We start from the raw sequence: 21,348 nt of genomic DNA on the forward strand, positions 1-21,348 counted from the left end.
AGTCCCCCTGCCACTGACGGTTTCTAATAGATGACTGTGACCTTAGCTGAGAAGCATAACATAGATAATAGCCAGGAATCTGGAGTTACACCGCCTGGGTTCATACGCTAGCTACACCACTTACCAGCGGTGTGGCCTTGGGAAAGATCACTGATGTTTCCCCACGTGTAAAACAGAGATAATACCTCCAGTAACCAAGTTCACATAAGCCACTTAAAAAAAAAAACGGTGCCTCCAACATAACAAGCACTTCGGTAATGCTACAAATCATTACCATATACTTAGTATTTAATAGGTGTGAAATGCTTTAAGATGAGAAAGTCACATTCAAGAATGTAATGAAGGGGCCGGCCTGTTGCTCACTCGGGAGAGTGCGGTGCTGAGAACACCAAGGCCACGGGTTCGCATCCCTACATAGGGATGACCGGTTAGCTCAAAGGTTGAGCGTGGTGCTGACAACACCAAGTCAAGGATTAAGATCCCCTTACCAGTCATCTTTAAAAAAAAAAAAAAAAAAAAAAGAATGTAATGAAATATAACGGCAGAATCTCCTTGAAACGACAGATTCATTTAGGAGAAAGCTTTAAAACAAAACAAAAATAAACCCACAAACCTCTACCATCTGTCAGCTTGAAGTCTATGGAACTGCAAGCAAAATAAAGATTCGTGGAACTCTGCCTCGGACTGACCCCACAGTTCCGTTTTACTTATTATTTACTTACTATTGGTTTATTTATTTATGCATTCATTCATTCACTCATGCCTCCACGAAGCCCGCAGGCACCGGGACAATCCCCAAAGCCTCTTCCTCCCTCGACGCCACACGGCCCACCCCGACACACCCACTCCAACCCTTCCCCTCCCCCTCCCCCTCGGCGCCTCCGCGTGACGTCAGAAGCGAGCGCCGCCGCTGCAGCACCAACCGCTCGCGCCTGCGCTTTGCCCGGACAGCCGCTCCGTGCGGATCCCCGAACGTGCGGATCCCCGAGCGTGCGGGCGGCGGTGCGGCCGTGGTCCTGCAACTGCGACCGAATCTCTGCCCTGAGACGTCCTTGAGCGGAGAAGCATGAATCGCAGCCGCCAAGTGACGTGCGTGGCCTGGGTCCGCTGCGGTGTGGCCAAAGCGACTCCAGACAAGGTGAGGCCTAGTCGCTTGGAGACGGGGGTAGCGGCCTCTTTATGGCATGCCGGGTCAGCCCTTCCTGGCCGAACCTGGACCCGGGACACGGGGCCTTGGCCAGGCTGGTGTGACTGGTCGCGATGAGGCCGGCTTTGGCCTGGTTGTTGTGACTGGAGCTGCGGCTCCAAGGTTCTGGGTCTCCTGGGCGTGGGCAGCAGGGGCCGCGAATCGCCACCGCCCCTCCCCCCTAGTCCAACCCCATCCCCCAATTCGCACGCACGTGCACCTCGCGGGCTGGAAGGGGGCGGGGTGCTGCTTTGGATGGGAAATACCCTAAAAGGCTTCTTGGCAACACCACAGCCCAATCAGTGCGTTTTCAGGCATAACTGGGAAGAGAGCACATATGTGAAAACTCTTCTTTCCACTCTTGTGCTCCGTGTTAGGAAAAGTAAGGTTGAAAGCTGTGGTATAGAAAGACTGGTGTGGAGACTTCGATGTCGTGAGGCAGGGAGTTGATGAGATGTTGATGGTGGTAGTGGGGATGAGAGGTAAATGTAATATATTATGAAGGAAAAACCTACAGGAGTTGGAAACTGAGTCTGTAGTAGAGGTGAAGATTACTTAGGTGATTTATTCATCAAGTACTAAGTCCTTTATGCAGGCCAAGCATCGTTTAGGGTCCTGGGATAGGCATTAACAAAACAAAAACTCTCTGCCATTATGGATTTGACATGTCCATATATAGTATGTCAGTGGGAAGAAGTGCTATAAAAGAAGTGAGAGGTTTGATTTCAATGTAATTGGGCCAGAAATGACAGAGATAAGGAATGTGAGTGGCTTGGATGTGGAGTCAACAAGAATGAGAGATTAGAGTAGTCCCAGATGGTGTAAATTCCACCAGGGCACATACTGTGTTTTATTCACCACTGTTTCTCCAACGTTTGGCTTACAATAGGCACTCAGTGAGTATTTGTAGAATGGGGACAGAAAATTATCTTATATTAAAAATTATTGAAGAAGGAAACAGTTGTTATTAAAAAGGAATATATAGCTTTAGAAATACTTAAAGACAGTGATTTCCAAATGAAGGGTCTATGCACTGAAAACACTTGGGGGAGCTTCAGAAAATACTGATGCCTGTACCCCGCTCCCAAGTACAGTATTGTGATTTAATTAGTCTGGAGTGTAGCCTGAAATTTTTAAAAGATCCCTCAGGTGATTCTAATGTGCACACAAGTTTGGAAGCCACTGTTTGAAGAGTTTATAAGAAGAGATTGAATTTATTCTATGAAATCCCAGAAAGGAGAACACCAACTAATAAGAGAAATTAGACAAATAAATATCCTTTAAGTAAACTTAAGAAATAACTTTTGCTTTCTGCAGCTGTCCCACAATGGAATGTCATTCTCAAGAGGATTTCCATATTACTAGAGGCATTTTATTAGAAACTGGGTGATTGATTGATTCATTCATTATCAATCATTAAGCCTCACTACATTGGCCCAAGAACTGAATTGAGTGCTTAGGTATACAGTGACAAGTAAGTTTTAGTCTTCAAGGAGCTTACAGTTTAGTATTAATAGGGGTGTTTTAAAGGTACTGAAGCATCGATTAAGTGGTGGAATGCCAGTCTTGAAGTAAAGAGAGAGACTTCAGTTTTGAACTTGAATATTGGGATAAAAGTTGTCCAAGTGGGAAGTCTTATAGGCGCTTGGAAAACTAGAACTGGAGTATAAGATTAGTGAGGGGAAAATTGGAGTAATCAGTTCAGAGGTGGTGGTTTTAGTCTTGAGAATGAATGAGCTTTGCCTGGAGATGAACCTGATGAGTGAATACTTGGCAGTGATAATAGGGAAAAGAGCAGAGGACCTATGCAAAGGTGGTTTGTTAAGAAATGCCCACAGAGAAGAGAGGGAGAGGTGCTCTAGAAGGAGTCACAGATAGTTGGAAGAAAACCAAATGGACTACAACAGAACCAGTTTTTAAAAATTAGTCTTTTTTAAAGACCAAGAGTTAGAGTAGAATGAGCATGATTTTTGAACATTTTCAAGTTGGATGGGCTCTTAAATGTAAGGACCTGTAAAAACTCCCATTTACGTTAAATTTAGAGAGTCTGGATTAATGTTTGATTCTTATCTTGATAACGTTTCTTGAAGTTATTTTACATTTGTTTGCAAACTTCTTTTTAATTCAAAGACTTCTAGTGATTTCCTTAAATATATTGTAATGAAATATTTGCTCTCTTATAGGTAGAGCTGAGTAAAGAAGAAGTAAAACGTCTCATTGCTGAAGCAAAAGAAAAATTACAGTAAGTTTAGGAATGTTGATATCTGTAGATGAAATGTATTATCTTAAATAGTGATGACTAGGTAGTCTTGTTATTGGAAGGTGCTATTTGGGTGATTTCCTTTTTTCCTTTTTGTTTTCATTCTCATAGAGGAGAAGGTGGCAGTGACGAAGAAGAGACAGGCAGTCCTTCAGAAGATGGCATGCAGAGTGCACGCACACAGGCGCGACCAAGGGAGCCCCTGGAGGATGGCGACCCAGAGGATGACAGGACACTAGATGATGATGAGCTGGCCGAGTACGACTTAGATAAATACGATGAGGAGGGTAACCCAGGTTAGAATTCATTTCACTTCTACTGGTTTGTAATCATGAGCTCAATGCATTTGATCGTGCCTATGCTGTTCCAAAGCTTTACTCTGAGATTTTGTTGTCTCTGACATCAGTCAAATAAGCTGTTTCAAGACTTGGACAGAGAGCATATCTCCTAAATTAGTTTATAAGATAAGTTCTAACCCACTAATCTAAGGTATAAATCTAATATCTAAAAAAAATAGTATTGTGTATTTTATTGCATGTACAGTTGTTACACCTCTTTTCCCTGTGTAATGGATACGAAGAAAAGAGTTACAGGAATATTCAAGCACTATGTATGCATTGAGGCCCGGACGGACTGCACTTCAGTAATTTGTCCATTAGGAGGGGCAAAACTGAATGTGTCAGCCACCTCCAAAGTTAGCCTCTCCCTTTTATTGTAAAGACAAGGAAGTTTTACAAAATTCAGTTGATTTAACCATTACAAAAACACAAGGATATCAGCAGAATTATGGCTAACAAATGGAAAACTAGTAGCATCCTTGAAACAAGCAAAGTGACATTCCGTAATGCAATTTGCAAAAGGTTAAGTTGATCCACCAACAAAAGCTTGTTCTTAGCAAATACTGTGGTTTCCTGCAGCAGTTTCCTCGGTATTTTTACATAACAATTGGTAGGTTAACCTGCTCTCAAGGGCATCGGTCCTTGACAGCCAGCAATTTTGCTGTGTTACAATTTTATATCCACAACAGAGACTTTAGCCTGGGGAAATTTTCCTGTCTTTTGCAAGGTTAACGTTTCTATACATAATTCTAAAAAGTTAGGTTAAACCTAAAACTACAGGACTTTGGAAACTAGGCCCTGTGAAATACATTTGCTTTATAAATGTTAGTATACTCCACATACAGGCATACCTTGGAGATACTGCAGGATTGGTTCCCGACCACTGCAATAAAGTGAGTCACACAAAGTTTTTGGTTTCCCAGTGCGTATAACAGTTATGTTTATACTATAATGTAGTCTGTTAAATGCGCAATAGCATTGTGTCTAAAAAAACAGTGAACATACCTTAATTTTAAAATACCATATTGCAAGGGCTGGCCGGTTTGCTCAGTTGGTTAGAGTATGGTGCTGATAACACCCAGGTCCAGGGTTTAATCCCTGTACCTGCCAGCCACCAAAACAAAACCCCAGAAAACAAAAATACCATATTGCTAAAAAATGCTAATGATCATCTGAGCCCTCAACGAGTTATAATCTTTGCTAGTGGAGGGTCTTGTCTTGATGTTGATGGCTATTGCCTGATCAGTGTGGTGGTTAGTGAAGTTTGAGATGGCTGTGGCAATTTCTTATAAATAAGGTAACAGTGAAATTTGCCATATTCTTTCTTCTTTTCATGACAGATTTCTCTGTAGCATGCAATACTGTTTGATAGCATTTTACCCACAGTAGAACTCATTTCAGAATTGGAGTTAATCTTCTCAAACCTTGCTGCTGCTTTATCAATTAAGTTTATGTAATATTCTAACTCCTTTGTTCTCATTTCAACAATGTTCACAGCATCTTCAGCAGGAATAGATTCCATCTCAAGAAACGACATTCTTTATTCATCCGTTAAAAACAACTCATCTGTTCAAGTTTTATCATGGGATTGCAGCAATTCAGTTACATCTTCAGGCTCCACTTCTAATTCTGGTTCTTCTGCTATTCCTACCACATCTGTACTTCCTCTGCTGAAGTCTTGAACTCCTTAAAGTCATCCGTGAGGGTTTGGAATCAGCTTCTTCCAAACTCGTGTTAGTGTAGATATTTTGGCCTCCTCCCGTGAGTCATGTATGTTCTTAATTGCATCTAAATGGTGAATCCTTTTCAGAAGGTTTCCAATTTACATTGCCCAGATCCATCAGAAGAATCACTATCTATGGTAGCTGTAGCCTTACAAAATGTATTTCTTAAATAATAAGACTTGAAAATCAGTGTCTCCTTCATCCATGGGTTGCAGAATGGAAGTTGTGTTAGCATGAAAACAATAATCTCTTTGTACCTGTCCATCAGAGCTCATGGTGACCACGTGTTGTCACTAAGCAATAATATTTTGAAAATAATCTTTTTGAGCAGTAGGTCTCATAAGTGGGCTTAAAATATTCAGTCAACCATGCCGTGAACAGATATGCTGTCATCAGCCTTTGTTGTTCCATTTACAGAGTAGAGTAGATTTAGCATAATTCTTAAGGGCCATAGGATTTTTCAAATGGTAAATGAGCATTGGGTTCAACATGAAGTCACCAGCTGCATTAGTTCCTAGCAAGAGAGCCAGCCTGTTCTTTGAAGCTTTGAAGTTAGGAATTGACTTTTTCTCTCTAGCTATGAAAATCCTAGATGGAGTCTTCTAATAGAAGGTTTTGTCTACATTGAAAGTCCGTTGTTTAGTGTAGCCACCTTCATCAATGATCTTAGCTAGATCTTCTTAATAACTTGCTTCAGCTTCTACATTAACACTTTCTGCTTCCCCATGCACTTTATGTTATGGAGACAGCTTCTTTCCTTAAACCTCATGAACCAACCCTCTGCTAGCTTCAGACTTTTTTTCTGCAGCTTCCTCACCTGTCAGCCTTCACAGAATTGAAGAGCATTAAGGCCTTGCTCTGGGTTAGGCTTTGTCTTAAGGGAATATGATGACTGGTTTGATCTTCTATCCTGATCAGTAAAACTTTCTCCATATCAGTAATAAGGTTGTTTTTCTTTCTTATCATTCATGTGTTCACTGGATTAGCACTTGTAATTTCCTTCAAAAACTTTTCCTGTGCATTCACAACTCGGCAAACTGTTGGGTGCAAGAGACCTAGCTTTTGGCTTATCTTGGCTTTCAACATGCCTTCCTCACTAAGCTTAATCATTTCTAGCTTTTGGTTTAAAATGAGAGACATGCAACTTTTTCTTCCACTTGAACACTACAAGGCCATTGTAGGGTTATTAATTAGCTTAATTTCAGTATTGTTGTGTCTCAGGGAATAGGGAGGTCCCAGGAGAGGGAGAGAGACTGGGGAACAGCCCATCAGAGGAGCAGTCAGAGCACATATAATATTTAAGTTTGTGGTTATAATATAGGTGTGGTTCATGGCACCCCAAAATAGTTACAATAGTAACATGAAAGATCACTGATAACAGATCACCGTAACAGGTATAATAATAATGAGAAAGTCTGAAATATTGTAAGAATTATCAAAATGTGACACAGACAAGAAGAGAGCACATGCTGTTGGGAAAATGGTGACAATAGACTTGCTCAATGTAGGGTTTCCGCAGATCTTCAATTTGTTGGAAATACAGTATCTGCAGAGCACAATTAAATGAAGCACAATAAAACAAGGTATGGTTGTACTCATTTCAGTTTATGAATTCTTATTGCAGATGCTGAGACTCTTGGTGAATCTCTGTTGGGTCTTACAGTGTATGGGAGTAATGATCAAGATCCTTATGTTACTCTGAAAGATACGGTAAATATTTACATCACTTTCTAATTATAGTCTTAAGTGTCTGGAAAGCCTTACTGGATATCAGCTTCTAGCCAATGACTTTCTCTGCACTTAGGAACAGTATGAACGTGATGATTTCTTGATTAAGCCCAGTGACAATCTCATTGTTTGTGGCCGAGCTGAAAAGGACCAGTGCAATTTAGAGGTGCATGGTAAGTGAAATAAATCCCTTACTAAAAGGTTTTCTAAGTGATATTAAAATAAAAACTGTAAGTTACTGTTACGAATTTTTAGGTGCCATATCTTGCTGTACCTCATTTAAGCTGGTTACATAGTTAAATTCTACAGCCTATCAGTTTCCTGGCTGAGGTTTTACAGGATCACAGTCTAAGCATTTTGAACATGCATTCTCATCGTAGACTGATGGGATAGAACATTACACGGAATCTGCTAATCCCAGGATATATCCCAGGAGCAGAGGTCTGAGGGATTACAAAAATCCTTAGTTTATTTTATCTTTTTTTTTTTTTTTCCCAGATGACTGGTAAGGGGATCTTAACCCTTGACTTGAGGTTGTCAGCACCATGCTCACCCAGTGATCTAACAAGCCATCCCCCATCAATTTTTTTTTTTTTTTCTTAACAAAAAACATATGGGAGGCAGATTCTGATTATTGGGCTTTATTTTATCAGTGTTTCACTGTATAATTTTTAAAAGATTTCTTAGTCATTGATTTTTGCTTCTTAACATTATAACTGTGAATGTTAGCTAATTCTGTTAGTTGCTGTATTCCAAAAGGGTGTCTTTAAAAGCTTTGTTTACATTGTTGGTCTTTATAAACTTTCTTGAAATATTAATTTAAAGAGTAATTTTTGACAAGCATTTAGATTTCTAAATATGAATTATTTCTCTTCAATGCTGTTTTTTATTCTTTTTGACTTATAATCAGACCTGTAGAACATAAAATTATAAGTACTGTTTGTGGACACTTTATGACTGTTTGCTTTTTCTAATGAGTGAACTAGATGGCAGGACCATTTCTCTAGTAAGCATGCAGATGGAGTATCTGTCAGTACTCATGTTCCCCTCTGGGGCATGCCAGACAATGGGAATATATTAGACATTAAGAATTTTTGCCTAGTAGTAATGACTTTAGAATCTCCTTTTAATGTCATCAAGTGCATTCACTGTAAGCATTATGGTTCCCATTGCTTTAATAAGGAGAGTCTGTTGTTTTGAGTGAGATGTTGTTACTGATGACTCTTATTCTAATGTAATAAAGTCTCTTTTTCCAATCTTTTCAGTTTATAATCAAGAAGAAGATTCTTTTTATGTACACCATGATATACTTTTGTCTGCATATCCTCTGAGTGTGGAATGGCTGAGTTTTGATCCCAGCCCAGATGATTCTACTGGTAATTGGAAAACTTAAGATTACACAATGATTCCTAGTCTTGTGTGGTTTTTCCTAGCTATGTAAATTATGTATTCTGTATGGATATTTTCAGAATTGTTAGTATTTTATGAAGTTACTGGTATTTTATGAAGTGATACTTATATAGTTCTTAATACACCATCACTTTATCATTTGGAGTCTGTGTATCTCCAGACTTTAGATAGGCTAAGGAGGTAGCTGCTCCGCTGTAGGCTGAAGGACATGGCCTGAAAGCCCTTTGGGCTGTAGAACTGTTAAGATCACATAAAAAACCAGTATAAAATGGCATTATGTGTCCAATGTTACCAGCTGGATTTTAATGGCATAACCTGTTTCAGAAAACATCAGAGGAAACTGAAATGAAGAGGCTTGTCACACATAATTAAATTGTCATGTTAGTCTTTTTAGCCACATCTTACACAGTATTGGTTGCCCCTGTTTGTTCTTTTCTTCTTTCTTTTTTTTTTTTTTTTTGAGGCTGGCTGGTAAGGGGATCTGAACCCTTGACCTTGGTGTTACCATCACCATGCTCTAACCAAGTGAGCAAATGGCCAGCCCATTTGTACTTCTTAATAAAGATAAACGCTGATAATAATGACAGCTACATCTTGTTTGCAAAGCTTGTTCACACTCATGATTTGATCATTATCCTCACAACAGCCTGTGAAGGAGGGAGGTGGGTGGGGGCTACTCATTATATAAGTGAGGATACTGGGGCCAAGAGATTGAGCCTTTGTTACTCAAATTGTGGTCCAAAGACCCATAGCACAGCATTGCCATCACCGATGGGCTGGTTAGAATGCAGGCTTGGGGCCCGCCCAAGGCCACCTGAAATACAGTCTGCATTTTAACAACATTCAGATGATGCATATGCATATATAAGTTTCCGAAGCACTTCTCTCTGCCATTCCTCAGTTAATCTACAATGCAGTATATTTGGTGAGAGGTTATTTATGTATTTTCTTTTTAATCATGTGCATCGTTTCCTTCTGTAGGAAGTTATATTGCTGTGGGAAACATGACCCCCGTTATTGAAGTATGGGACCTTGATATAGTGGACTCTTTAGAGCCAGTCTTCACACTTGGAAGTAAACTTTCAAAAAAGAAGAAAAAGAAAGGAAAGAAGGTAAGGAAATTAATAGATACTCAAACTCTAATGACAAATGGAAACAAGTTTACTTGGAGTAAATAAGGGGTGAGATAAGAACATGCACTTCTCCAATCAGATATTCTTGGTGGGACAGAATAAGTAGTTAGGAAGTTGTTGTAATTTCTAGTTTTGAAAAAGCTGTCCAGGGGAAACTTATTTCTGATTACATGAAACCTCCATTGTCATGTTATTCTTTCTCACATAAAACAAATGACTGTTGGGCCGGCCCGGTGGTGCACTGCACTAGTGCGCCGCTTGGGAAGCGTGGCGGCGCTCCCGCCCGAGGGTTCGGATCCCACATACAGACCGGTTCCCGCTCACTGGCTGAGCGAGGCGCGGGAGCAACACCGAGGGTTGCAATCCCGTTGCCGGTCCCCGGTCCGGTACGGGGGCAACACTGAGGGTTGCGATCCGTTGCCGGACACGGAAAAAGACAAAAAAACAAACAAACAAACAAATGACTGTCAGGTTATGATCCTCCCCCATACGAGGATATAGTAGCTATTCATACTAACATGCTAGTTTTGAACTTTTAAAAAATTTCTATTTAGCCTTTATTAGTGTGTTGAATTCTAAATATCTATGTATTAATTCCCGTAGCTTTTTAAACTGTTAGGTTTTTTGTTTATCATGGGTATCTAAAGGAGACAAAGTTTGGGGGCTGGCTGATTAGCTCACTTGGGAGAATATGGCACTGGTAACACCAAAGTCAAGGATTCAGATCCCCCATACTGGCCAGCCACTAAAAATTAAAAATCTAGAGTAGACAGTTTTTTTCCTTTAGTTCTTCAAGCAAGTCTGCATAGTGTCAAAACAATAATCTTAAGGTTTAAAGAATCTTACAAATTAACATCAGTTTTATGATGGGAGATCTTTAATACAAAAAGTAATTAAAGCAATTATTACAGAGTTCCTCAGCAGAAGGGCATACCGATGCTGTCCTTGACCTCTCGTGGAATAAGTTAATCAGGTAAAAAGAAATAACATTTGGATGATTGTGAAAGACTGTAACCATTGTGATTTTACCTCGTGCCTACTCCATTCTCTATGCCTCATGTGTTGTGGGCCTGGCCTTCATGTTCATCTTATCTTCCTTTCCTGCAGTATATGCTGTGTGAAAGCAGGAGCTCTGCTGGCTGCATATTTGCATCCCCCACAGCACCTGCCAGCTTCTCACTGTAGGTGCACCACGTGCCCTCCTTGTCACCACCACTAGAAAAAAACAGTGTGTACTGCAGTGCCAGTGTTGTGGTGGCATTGTGTTTCTTCCCAGAAGACGTTTTTCGTACTTTATTTAGTTTTCACATCTCATCCACATACTCTTTTATTCTTTTTTCTTTCAATTATGGTAAAATACATATAACATAAAATTTACCACTTTAACTGTTTTCAAGTATACATTCAGTGGCTTTCAGTACATTCACATTGATGTGCAATCATCACTACCTTCCATCTCCAGAACTTTTTCATCTACTCAAACTAAAACTCTGTACCCTTTACAGAAGGTAAACCAACTCCCCATAGCCCCTCCCCAGCAACCACCATTCCATTTTCACTCCAGTTTGACTGTTCTGTACTTCATATGAGTAGAATCATACAGTATTTGTCTCTTTGTGACTGGCTTATTTCACTAAGCATGTTTTCAAGGTTTATCCATGGTGCAATATGCATCATAGTTTTCTTTCTTTTTAAGGCTGAATAATATTCCATTGTGTGTATGTACCACATTTTGTTTATCCATCGATCCATCGATTGACACTTGGGTTGCTTCCACCTTTTGGCTATTGTGAATAATGCTGCTATGAACATGGGTGTACAAATATCTGTTCAGGTCCCTGCTTTCACTTCTTTTGGGTATGTACCCAGAAGTGTTATTGCTGGATCTTTTGATAATTCTACGTTTAATTTTTTGTGGAACCACCGTACTGCTTTCCACATCGTCTGCAAAATTACATTCCCATGAGCAGTGCACCCAAGATTTCCAGTTTCTCCATATCCGCCCAACATTTGTTATTTTCTATATTTTTTTAATAGCCATCCTAATGGGTGTGAAATGGTATCTCATTGTGGCTTTGATTTACATTTCTTAATGATTAGTGATGTTGAGCATCTTTGTGCTTATTGGCCATTTGTGTATCTTCTTTGAGAGAAATGTCTTCAAGTTGTTTGCCCAATTTTTAATTGTGTTTGATGTTGAGTGTAGGAGTTCTTTCTATATTCTGGATATTAACCCCTTATCAGATACATGATTTGCAAATATTTTCTCCCATTCTGTGGGTTGTCTTCACTTTCTTCATGGTATCATTTGCAGGACAAGTTTTTCTTGTCGATGATGTATACTTTATTTCTTTTGTTGTTTTTGCTTTTGGTGTTGTATCTGTGAAACCACAGCTAACCCTAAGGTCATGAATATTTATACCTGTTTTATTCTGACAGTTTTATAGTATTAGCTCTTACATTTAAATCTTTGATCAATTTTGAGGGGGGTTTTTTGTGTATGGTATGAGATAGGGGTTCAACTTCATTCTTTTGCTTAAGGATATTTAGTTGTTCCTGACCCATTTGTTGAAATGACTGTTCTTTCCCCCATTAAACAAGCTATTGTCTTGTCATCCTTGTCAAAAATCAATGACCATAAATATAAGGGTTTATTTCTGGACTCTTAATTCTCTTCCATTAATCTGTATGTCTGTCCTTATGCTATTACCACAATATCGTGATTACTGTAGCTTCTCAGTAGTTTTGATATGAGGAAGTGTGAGCTTTCCAGTCTTGTTCTTCTTTTTTAAGATTATTTTGGCTATTCTGTGTCCCTTGCATTTTCATATGAATTTTAGAATCAGCTTGTCAGTTTCTGCCAAAAAAAAGTCAGCTGGGATTTTGAAAGCAATTGGTTGAACATGTAAATCATTTTGTAGTTCAGTTTGTAGATGCAGTGTTTTCATCTGAGCAATATTAAGTCTTCCAATACACGAATATGAGGTGTCTTTCCACTTATTTAGATACTCTTTAATTTCTAAGTATTTTGTTCTTTTTGATGTTACTGTAAATAGAATCCTTTTTTAATATTTAATGCTCTTGACTTTTAATAAAAGATTACCTGACGTTTCTTTCATTTCTCAGAAGTGTGCTGGCAAGTGCATCAGCTGACCACACTGTGATTCTGTGGGACATGTGCTTAGGGAAACCAGCAGTTAACCTTGCTGTACACACAGACAAGGTATGGTGATTTGGTGAATAAAAGGGATTCTAAAAAATCTGGGAAGATATTGGCTAAAGATAATCACAAACATTTACATATGGTTTTTTTGTGTTTTACAAAGTACTTTCACATGTTATCTCATTGGATTTTCACAAAGCTCTGTGTGATAGGCACAGCACCCATCTTAGAGATGCAGAAATGGGTGCATAAAGGTGTACAGATAGTCCTCGACTCACCCCAGGGTAGTCCTGATAAACCCATCATAAGTTGAAAGTATCCTAAGTGAAAGTGCATTTAATACACCTCATGTACCGAACACCACAGCTTAGCCTAGCCTACCTTAAATGTGCTCAGAGCACTTAACATTAGCCACCAGTTGGGCACAAAGCCTCCTTCAAAGCGTTGAATGTCTCATGTAATTTATTGAATATATTGTACATTATGTCGAAATTGTGATGGTTTTGCACTATCATAAATTCGGAAAATTGTAAATCAAACCATCATTAAGTCGGGGACCACCTTTAGTCACTAGGAACGTTGGTGTCATATTTACAGAGGCTGCTAAAAGGGATGGGAGGTGTCAGTCACAATAATGTTAAAGAATTTGACAGAGCCATTACTGTAGAACTCCTCAGGGATCTAATGTGCTAATGCACATTGTGGGAGCATGTGGAGTTGCCCAGGTATGTTTGAACACTCACCTATTTTCTGAATATCTTTTGACATTTGAGGAACATAAGTATTCTGCTGAACACAGTTGGAGGAGTGTGCTGCATTATGTCTTTAAGTGCCAGCCTTTATTTGGGAATATGGTTTGCCATTCTGATTATGTGATACATTTGTGATTCTTTAAATAATACTGAATTTCAAAGGGAAGAATTTATAGAACACTGCCAAATCGGTTCTTGCCACATACTAAGTAATTTTACCAAAAGCAAACAAACATAGGTCTTTTCATTTATGTTTCCTTTCTTTAGGTCCAGACTCTGCAGTTTCATCCATTTGAAGCACAGACTCTGATTTCTGGATCATATGATAAGTAAGAAAACACTTTTAAGAATTATTGCTGCTCTGTTTTTATCCTCTTAAACTAATTCAGAAAGTATCACTTGATGCCCAGACAGAATGTATTACTGAGAATATATCACCTACATTTTTAAATTGTTAACATTATTGATTTTTTCTTTTCAACTCTGGTTCATTCAGTCTGCAAGGAAATGTGGCTCTATAATAATAATGTAACTATAGGAAGTAGCAACTTCTTGGATTTATAGAGTGTTTATGAGTTAGCTGTTGCTGTGAAACAAACCATCCCAAAATACCAGTGGCTTGAAACAAAAAGCATTTATTTCTTACACCTCTGTGAGGTTGGGCTAACATTGGCTGGATTCATCTGGCAGCTGTGCTCATACTGGCTTATTTCAGCTGTGCCAGGGAGGTTTGGCTCACCTCCTTGTGTTTCACATCCTCCTGAGACCAGCAGGCGAGGTCAGAAGCCCAAGCAGAGATACTGTGGCCTCTTGAATGTAGGCTCAGAACTAGTACACTTGGCCTTGTTCTCTTTGGCCAAGACAGGTCACATGGAGTGGGGAGATATACTCTGTCTTCATGGGAAGAATTCCCATGTCACATGACAGAGGGCATAGATATAGGAGAGGTGAAGAACTGAGGCCACTACAGTCAGCTGGGGGTTTCTAGTCATAACTGGGCTCCGTTTTTACAGATTGGGTCTGTAGGTGGGAGAGACAGCTAGTAGAAGCAGAAACGAACCTGCAGTCCTTACTTTGGTTCCTTATCCTTTCAAAGAGTAATATGTTTACCTTTTTTAGTTGTGATTCATGCAGATGAAGTGTAGCCCTTGATTCTCCCACACAGTAACCTGCCTGTGGAGAGCAAGTATGGCTAAGCCATGAGTTATTTGGCTCTGAACTCTACCAGGAAAGGGGAAATTAGAAATTGTCCCAGACTTCAGAAATAGAGAGGATTTGTCTTGTAAATGGAGGACTTGACTTGGAGAAAGTCAAGCCACCAGTGCCTTGAAGTGACAGGACCAGAATCCACCAATTAGTGAAACTCAACTCATTTTTTTATGTTGTTTTAGAAACTTAAAGTAGCTTTTCAATAATTGAATCTCGACTGCATAATGTTGTTTTATTACCATTTCATTATAAATAAATATAGAGAATTGAACTCTTAAAACCCTAACTTTGCCTGAATGTTTCCAGGTCGGTGGCTTTGTATGACTGCCGAAGTCCAGATGAAAGCCATCGAATCTGGCGGTTCAGTGGGCAGATTGAGAGAGTGACTTGGAATCACTTTTCACCTTGTCATTTTTTGGTAAGAGTATACATGTTACTGTTTTGCTTTTCCAGGTTACTAATAACTTTTTTTTTTTAATTCCATTCTAGAAAGAATTTTGGGAAAGCTTTTCCTATATTAACAGTGTGAAGTATTTGGATTTTAGGGTTGCAAAATAAGGGGTTTTATTTGTTTGTTTGCTTTTAACAAGCAAATGGCTCAGCCATCAAAAATTAGTGAACATTTAAACAATTTTAATTGCCAACCATTCCAAAGTGTGCCACATTTTCTTTCACTTACTGATTTTGATCATTTTATTATAGTGTGTTTTTGAAATATTAAACATAGTTAAGATTCTTTTTAATGTTTTTTTAATGGCTAAATCAGTCCAAGAAGAAATTCTTTATTTAAATCCTCTTTATTGAATGGAGCTCTAGTGAAGAGAATCCTAGCCTATTTAATTAATAGCACTGTATTCCAAGTAGGAAAAAAGTGAATACTCTTATTGTCTGTAGGATGACAATTTTCCACATAGCAACAAAGATTCCACTGACATTTCAATACATAGAGAAATAAAGTCTTAGCTTTCATCCAGAAGGATTAAAGAAATTATGATATGTCCATGTATTTCCCAGTTTTCCTAAAGTAAATATGTAGTGCTATGCAAAGGAGAGAGTTTCTTAAAAACAGCTTTCTTAAAAGATGTAGACAATTTTATAAGGTTCCTGAGGGAATGGTTCTGAAACACCTACTCTCAACTCTCTGCGCCCTTAGTAGTTCCACATGCTATATTCCCAGCCAAGCCGCTGAAAGCCAGATTCCATTTTACAGTTATGAGGAGTGAAGTCCCAGTCGCATTTGAATGTTGTATTGTACTTGGGCTCTCAATAGTCAGGCACATATATTTCCTGAGGTTATTTACTAACAAATATGTGGCATGGATATAAAAATCACAAATATTTAGGGAAGTGGGAGGTGATAAAAGGGCTCCCCTCCTTCCCTCCCTCCTCTTATGTTCTGGCCCCATGCCAGCTTTCCACACTGCCTCAGTTGTCCTTTCCTTCTCCTGTGTTCCTGTGCTAGCTCTTCCCCTCCACCCGTATATAGGCTTAGGTCTCTCTCTCCCATCCTTGACATGTCTGTCTCTTAATTCCTTCATTTCCTCTCCCTTTCTTGTTTTTTGTTTGTTTGTTTGTTTGGTTTTTGCTGCACCTTGGTGTTATCAGCACCACACTAACCAACTGAGCTAACTGGGCAGCCCCTCTTCTCCCTTTCTTGAAAGTTTAACAACACACTGTTGTCTGGCTTTCCATCTGTGTCTGATTCCATTTCTCTGCCATTCTCCAGAAGCTGTTCCCTTGGCTTCCCTGACATTCTTCCTTATGTCCTCCTCCTTCTGTGACTCTGTCCTCTGTAGGGGGCCCCTCCTCACCTGTGCCTTGAGTACCTGTGCCCCCCAGGCCTCTGCTGTCGTGGATGTAACTACCACCTCTGTGCTTCTCATCTCTAACTGCTTTCATACCACTCACCACCACTTCATACACATGTCCAACTGCCTAGTGGACCTGTCAGCTGAATTAGTCCGTGTGAGTGCAAACTCAACCCATCCAAAAGTAAATTCTTTATGTCCATGATAATTTTTAATAAGCTCTGGAGGTAAGTCAGATAATATAGATGTTTTTACTATGATTTATACTATTTACTCATTGCTAAATTTTATTGTCATGTAGTATGATCTTTCCCATCTTTTACTCTTTCCAGGCCAGTACGGATGACGGCTTTGTATATAATTTGGATGCACGTTTAGATAAGCCAATTTTTACACTTAATGCACACAATGATGAAATCTCTGGTGAGCAAGAATAATGTTTCTTTCATTTCTATAAATTTATGATGAAGAAAACCTATATCTCAAAGTGAGAGTCTCTGAACTAATCTCATCTTCCTTTAGGTCTTGATCTAAGCAGTCAAATCAAAGGCTGTCTTGTGACCGCTTCAGCAGACAAATATGTGAAGATCTGGGACATATTAGGAGATAGGCCAAGTTTAGTTCATTCTAGGGACATGAAGATGGTAAGAATGTCCATGAATGTCTTTGTTTTCTGTTTATTCTGTTTTTTTCTTTCTTTCTTTCTTTTTTTTTTTTTTTTTTTTTAAAGATGACAGGTAAGGGGATCTTAACCCTTGACTTGGTGTTGTCAGCACCACGCTCACCCAGTGAGCTAACCGGCCATCCTTATATGGGATCCGAACCCGTGGCCCTGGTGTCATCAGCACCACACTCTCCCAAGTGAGCCACGGGCCGGCCCACTGTTTATTCTGTTTCTGACCTTTATTGCTTGTCTTTCTTTTGGAATCATTGCATTAAAAAATACGGATGGGGCCGGCCCAGTGGCGCACTGCTACAGTGCTCCGCTTGGGAGCGCGGTGGCACTCCCGCCGAGGGTTCGGATCCCACATACAGACCGGTTCCCGCTCACTGGCTGAGCGAGGTGCGGGCGCAGCGCCAAGGGTTGCGATCCCGTTGCCGGTCCCGGTCCGGTACGGACACGACACTGAGGGATGCGATCCGTTGCTGGACACGAAAAAAGACAAAAAGGAAAAAAAAAATACGGATGCGTTGGGGGAGTTAATTTTGAGCTTATTCAAATTTGGTGGGAGTTTTATAACTTAGAACAATTTGGGAGGAATTTGGTGACTACCTGGTTCCTTTTCCAGCTCACAGGATTGACAGTTGCTTGGTAAGACCAAGATGAGGAGAGGGTTTTCTAGGACACAAGTAAAGTGGCCACATTTTTTTACCCTAAAATCAGGACCACTACCAGGAAATCTTAAACCTCAGGGCACTGTAGCTTTTGAGGTCAGTTTATCTATCACTACCTCTTTGCATAACTATTTCCGACTACACTGAAACTGATTACTGTATAGTAGCAAAAAATTTAGAAATTACTGGAATTCATTCTGCAAATATTTTTGAGCACCTACTGTATGCCAGGGACTGAGTTATAGTAGAACACCACACAGCTGTTCAAAATTGTGTATGTGTATTTACTTTTGGAAAGACAGGTTACAGAAGCAGTTTTTATGGTACTATCCCATGCTTATGTTTAAACGCATAATTGCTTAAATGCTTATATTTAAATCCAGTGGATTATATTCCAAAACATGAACATTAGTTATCTCACCAAGAGAATTTTATATTTTTTCTTGTTCATATTTTCTATAATGCATATGTATTATCTAGTAATAAAAATGTAAAAAAAAAAACCATTAAAAGCTTAAAAATAACTTAACAGTGACCTCTGGTATCATTGTTTAAAAAGAAAGACTAAGTTTCTGGGAATACACAGCAGATTAGATTTATTAGGAAACCTCTAGAAGACAGAATGATAATGAAGGTGAAAGACCCAAGTGGTCAGAAACCATAGGTTCTTAGAGACAAGAGTAGAGATCCAGACAATAGGGCTCTCTGGAAAGATCGAAATCACTGACTTTCTGTTCTTTTCTCCCCAGGGAGTTCTCTTCTGTTCTGCATGTTGCCCTGATTTGCCATTTATTTATGCCTTTGGAGGTCAGAAGGAAGGGCTTCGGGTCTGGGATATAAGCACAGTCTCTTCAGGTAAGCATCTTTAGTTTCCTGCTCTTTGTGAATGAGTTCTATAAGGACTAACAGAATATGTGACTTGAATACATTAGGTAGAGATAGCAAAGATACAGTAGTCTGTGTAGCAGATAAACAGAATCAAATGTAATTTGGAAACGTTCATGTTCACTAGTAAGTTTGTCTTCACACTTTAAGTGTGCATCATTTTAAAAATATCTTAAGATTGAAAAATCTTCTGGGAAACCTGAAGTAAATGTAGCATGGCCTGAAAGTACAACCGTCCCCTTCTCAGTTACCAGTGTGAATAAATCTGCCCATTTCTCAACTAATTTCTACAAAATCCAGCTTTGGGATCCTGCCTGCTTATTTATTACTTTGAAGTAGTATGGTGTGTCCTGTAAACAGACATAATATGAGGGTACTTCAAAAAGTTCATGGAAAGATTTATATTATCTTTCCATTCTGTTTATCTAAGAACTTTTTCAAGTACCTTCATATATCCCCACTATATGATTCCTGAATCCTTCCTCCCATGCAGAGGAAGGATCCTGAGATTTCTCTCTGGGTTATTCTGAGTGTGTGTGTGCGTGTGTGTGTGTGTGTGTGCGTGTCGTGTGTGTGTGTGTGTGCGTGTGTCGTGTGTGTGCGTGTGTCTCGTGTGTGTGTGTGTGTCGTGTGTGTGTCCTAAATCCAAAAAGTTCTGTGCTGGTCATGATACAGAGAAAGATGAAAGAAAGAAAATAGGAAACAATCAGAAGTAGAATAAGAGAAGGATAGAGTCACTGTTATAAGTAATGGGACATCTGTCATCAAGGTGGATTAGATAAGTACAGGACAAGACGAAGAAAGTTAAAAAAAAAAAGTGGACCATTTTAAAAATGATTCAGTTCATTCAGAACATTATCTTGGACTTCTGAGTTGTTACTTTCCCATTTACAAACTGTTACATATTTTCATGAACAAAATTTCCACCCTAGAGAACTTCACTGCTCATTTCTACATTTTAGTCTCCTTTTATATTATAGACTCTTAATTTCCTAATCTGATAGTTTCTTAACTATTTGTGTTTTAGTAAATGAAGCATTTGGAAGACGAGAGAGGCTTGTTCTCGGCAATACAAGAAATTCATCTATCAGGGGCCCTTTTGGGAGCAGGAGCTCAGAAACACCAATGGAAACTTAATGAAGATTATATAATTTCCTGTTTTGTTTACCTTAACTCAGAGTTTTTAAAGTTGGAATAAAAATGTTTCATGTGTAGCCATGCAGAGTGATGGAAACAAAATCCATTTCCTGCTGCCTGACATTCCTTTCTGCAACTGTGGCTGCAACACAGACAGAGCCAGTCTTTGTGATTCCATTTCAAATGGACGTTGTGTAGGGCTCTTGTTGCATTTCTTTAAAAGGATTATAAAAAGGTTTTTTAAAGGTAAATTCCTTAAATATGCCATCTGCCACAGGTAATCTAGGTTTGTAAGATAGGTGGTAATTTACAGAATTTTATTTTGCCTTTCTTTTTTTGGTGGCTGGCTGGTATGGGGATCTGAACCCTTAGACCTTGGTATTATAATACCGCTCTCTGACTGAGCTAACCAGCCAGCCCTCATTTATACAATTTTAAAAGGGGTAAATTCCGTAAGCTTAAGAGATGGGTAAACCTAGGCCTGGAAAAGTTGTAACTTGGCTCTGATTGCACAGGAGGACACAAAAAGAGGCAGGCGTCCCAGAGAGTGCACTTTCCTGACTGTTCTCAAATTAATGCTCATGATTTAGAAGTGTTCTCAATGCCACTCTTACAGTTTGGTAAGTAAATTAAAAGTGACATTCTTGTTTTCCTAGCATGATATTCAGTGTTATAAAAGAAGAGGCAGACTGTTAGTTCATTCATTCTCAAACACTGAGTGCCTGTTCTATGCCTAGTGCTGTACAAGGTATGGGGAGATTCAGTGTAAGAAAAGTCTTTGCTCTCTACCTAATGGGAGAATTCTAATTATAGATTGTCTTCCTATTAAGTGTGACCTTTACCAGGAAGTAAAAATTAGTTTGAGGGGAAGAGGTGGGGTAAGGAGAGAGGGGGAGGAGGAAGGGAAGAGATTGGATAAGGAGCATAAAGAATGTGTATGATTTGTAACAATGAATATGCTAATTTAAAAAAAGAAAGAATTGAGGGCCCTAAATAAAATAAAATGAAATAAAAATTAGTTTGGTTTATGACACCCAACCCTAACTTGGTAGAGTGGAGGAGCTATCAGTTCATGAACTATTATTTCTTGTGTAATTCATGAATGTGACTTCAATCATTTTGGTGTTAATATAGCAGAATGTCATTGGTGTAGCAACCTGGGTTCACCAAAGTCCCTCTCTCTAGAAAGGACAGTAGATTGAAGGATGGAGTAACTATTGCTTCTTTGTTTTGATTTGGCTTTTAGATATCAAAACAAGCCCCAGGTCACTAAAAATGAA

The 21,348-nt window shown here is 39.3% G+C and overlaps 1 protein-coding gene across 1 annotated transcript; it reads left to right on the forward strand.

Annotated features, from left to right (window-relative positions):
- Positions 1 to 954: 954 nt before the first annotated feature.
- On the forward strand, positions 955 to 20,174 carry PWP1 (PWP1 homolog (S. cerevisiae)). The gene is made up of 15 exons (XM_008586594.1): positions 955 to 1,138; positions 3,370 to 3,428; positions 3,558 to 3,742; positions 7,133 to 7,218; positions 7,313 to 7,409; positions 8,502 to 8,612; positions 9,628 to 9,758; positions 10,691 to 10,752; positions 12,906 to 13,002; positions 13,962 to 14,023; positions 15,210 to 15,321; positions 17,044 to 17,134; positions 17,234 to 17,355; positions 18,796 to 18,901; positions 19,959 to 20,174. The coding sequence occupies exons 1-15, from the start codon at positions 1,067 to 1,069 to the stop codon at positions 20,066 to 20,068; spliced, it is 1,503 nt and encodes a 500-aa protein (XP_008584816.1). The 5' UTR covers positions 955 to 1,066; the 3' UTR covers positions 20,069 to 20,174.
- Positions 20,175 to 21,348: the final 1,174 nt, after the last annotated feature.

The sequence above is a fragment of the Galeopterus variegatus genome, unplaced genomic scaffold, assembly GCF_000696425.1.
Source record: "Galeopterus variegatus unplaced genomic scaffold, G_variegatus-3.0.2 Scaffold4039, whole genome shotgun sequence".
NCBI classification, from domain to species: Eukaryota; Metazoa; Chordata; class Mammalia; order Dermoptera; family Cynocephalidae; genus Galeopterus; species Galeopterus variegatus.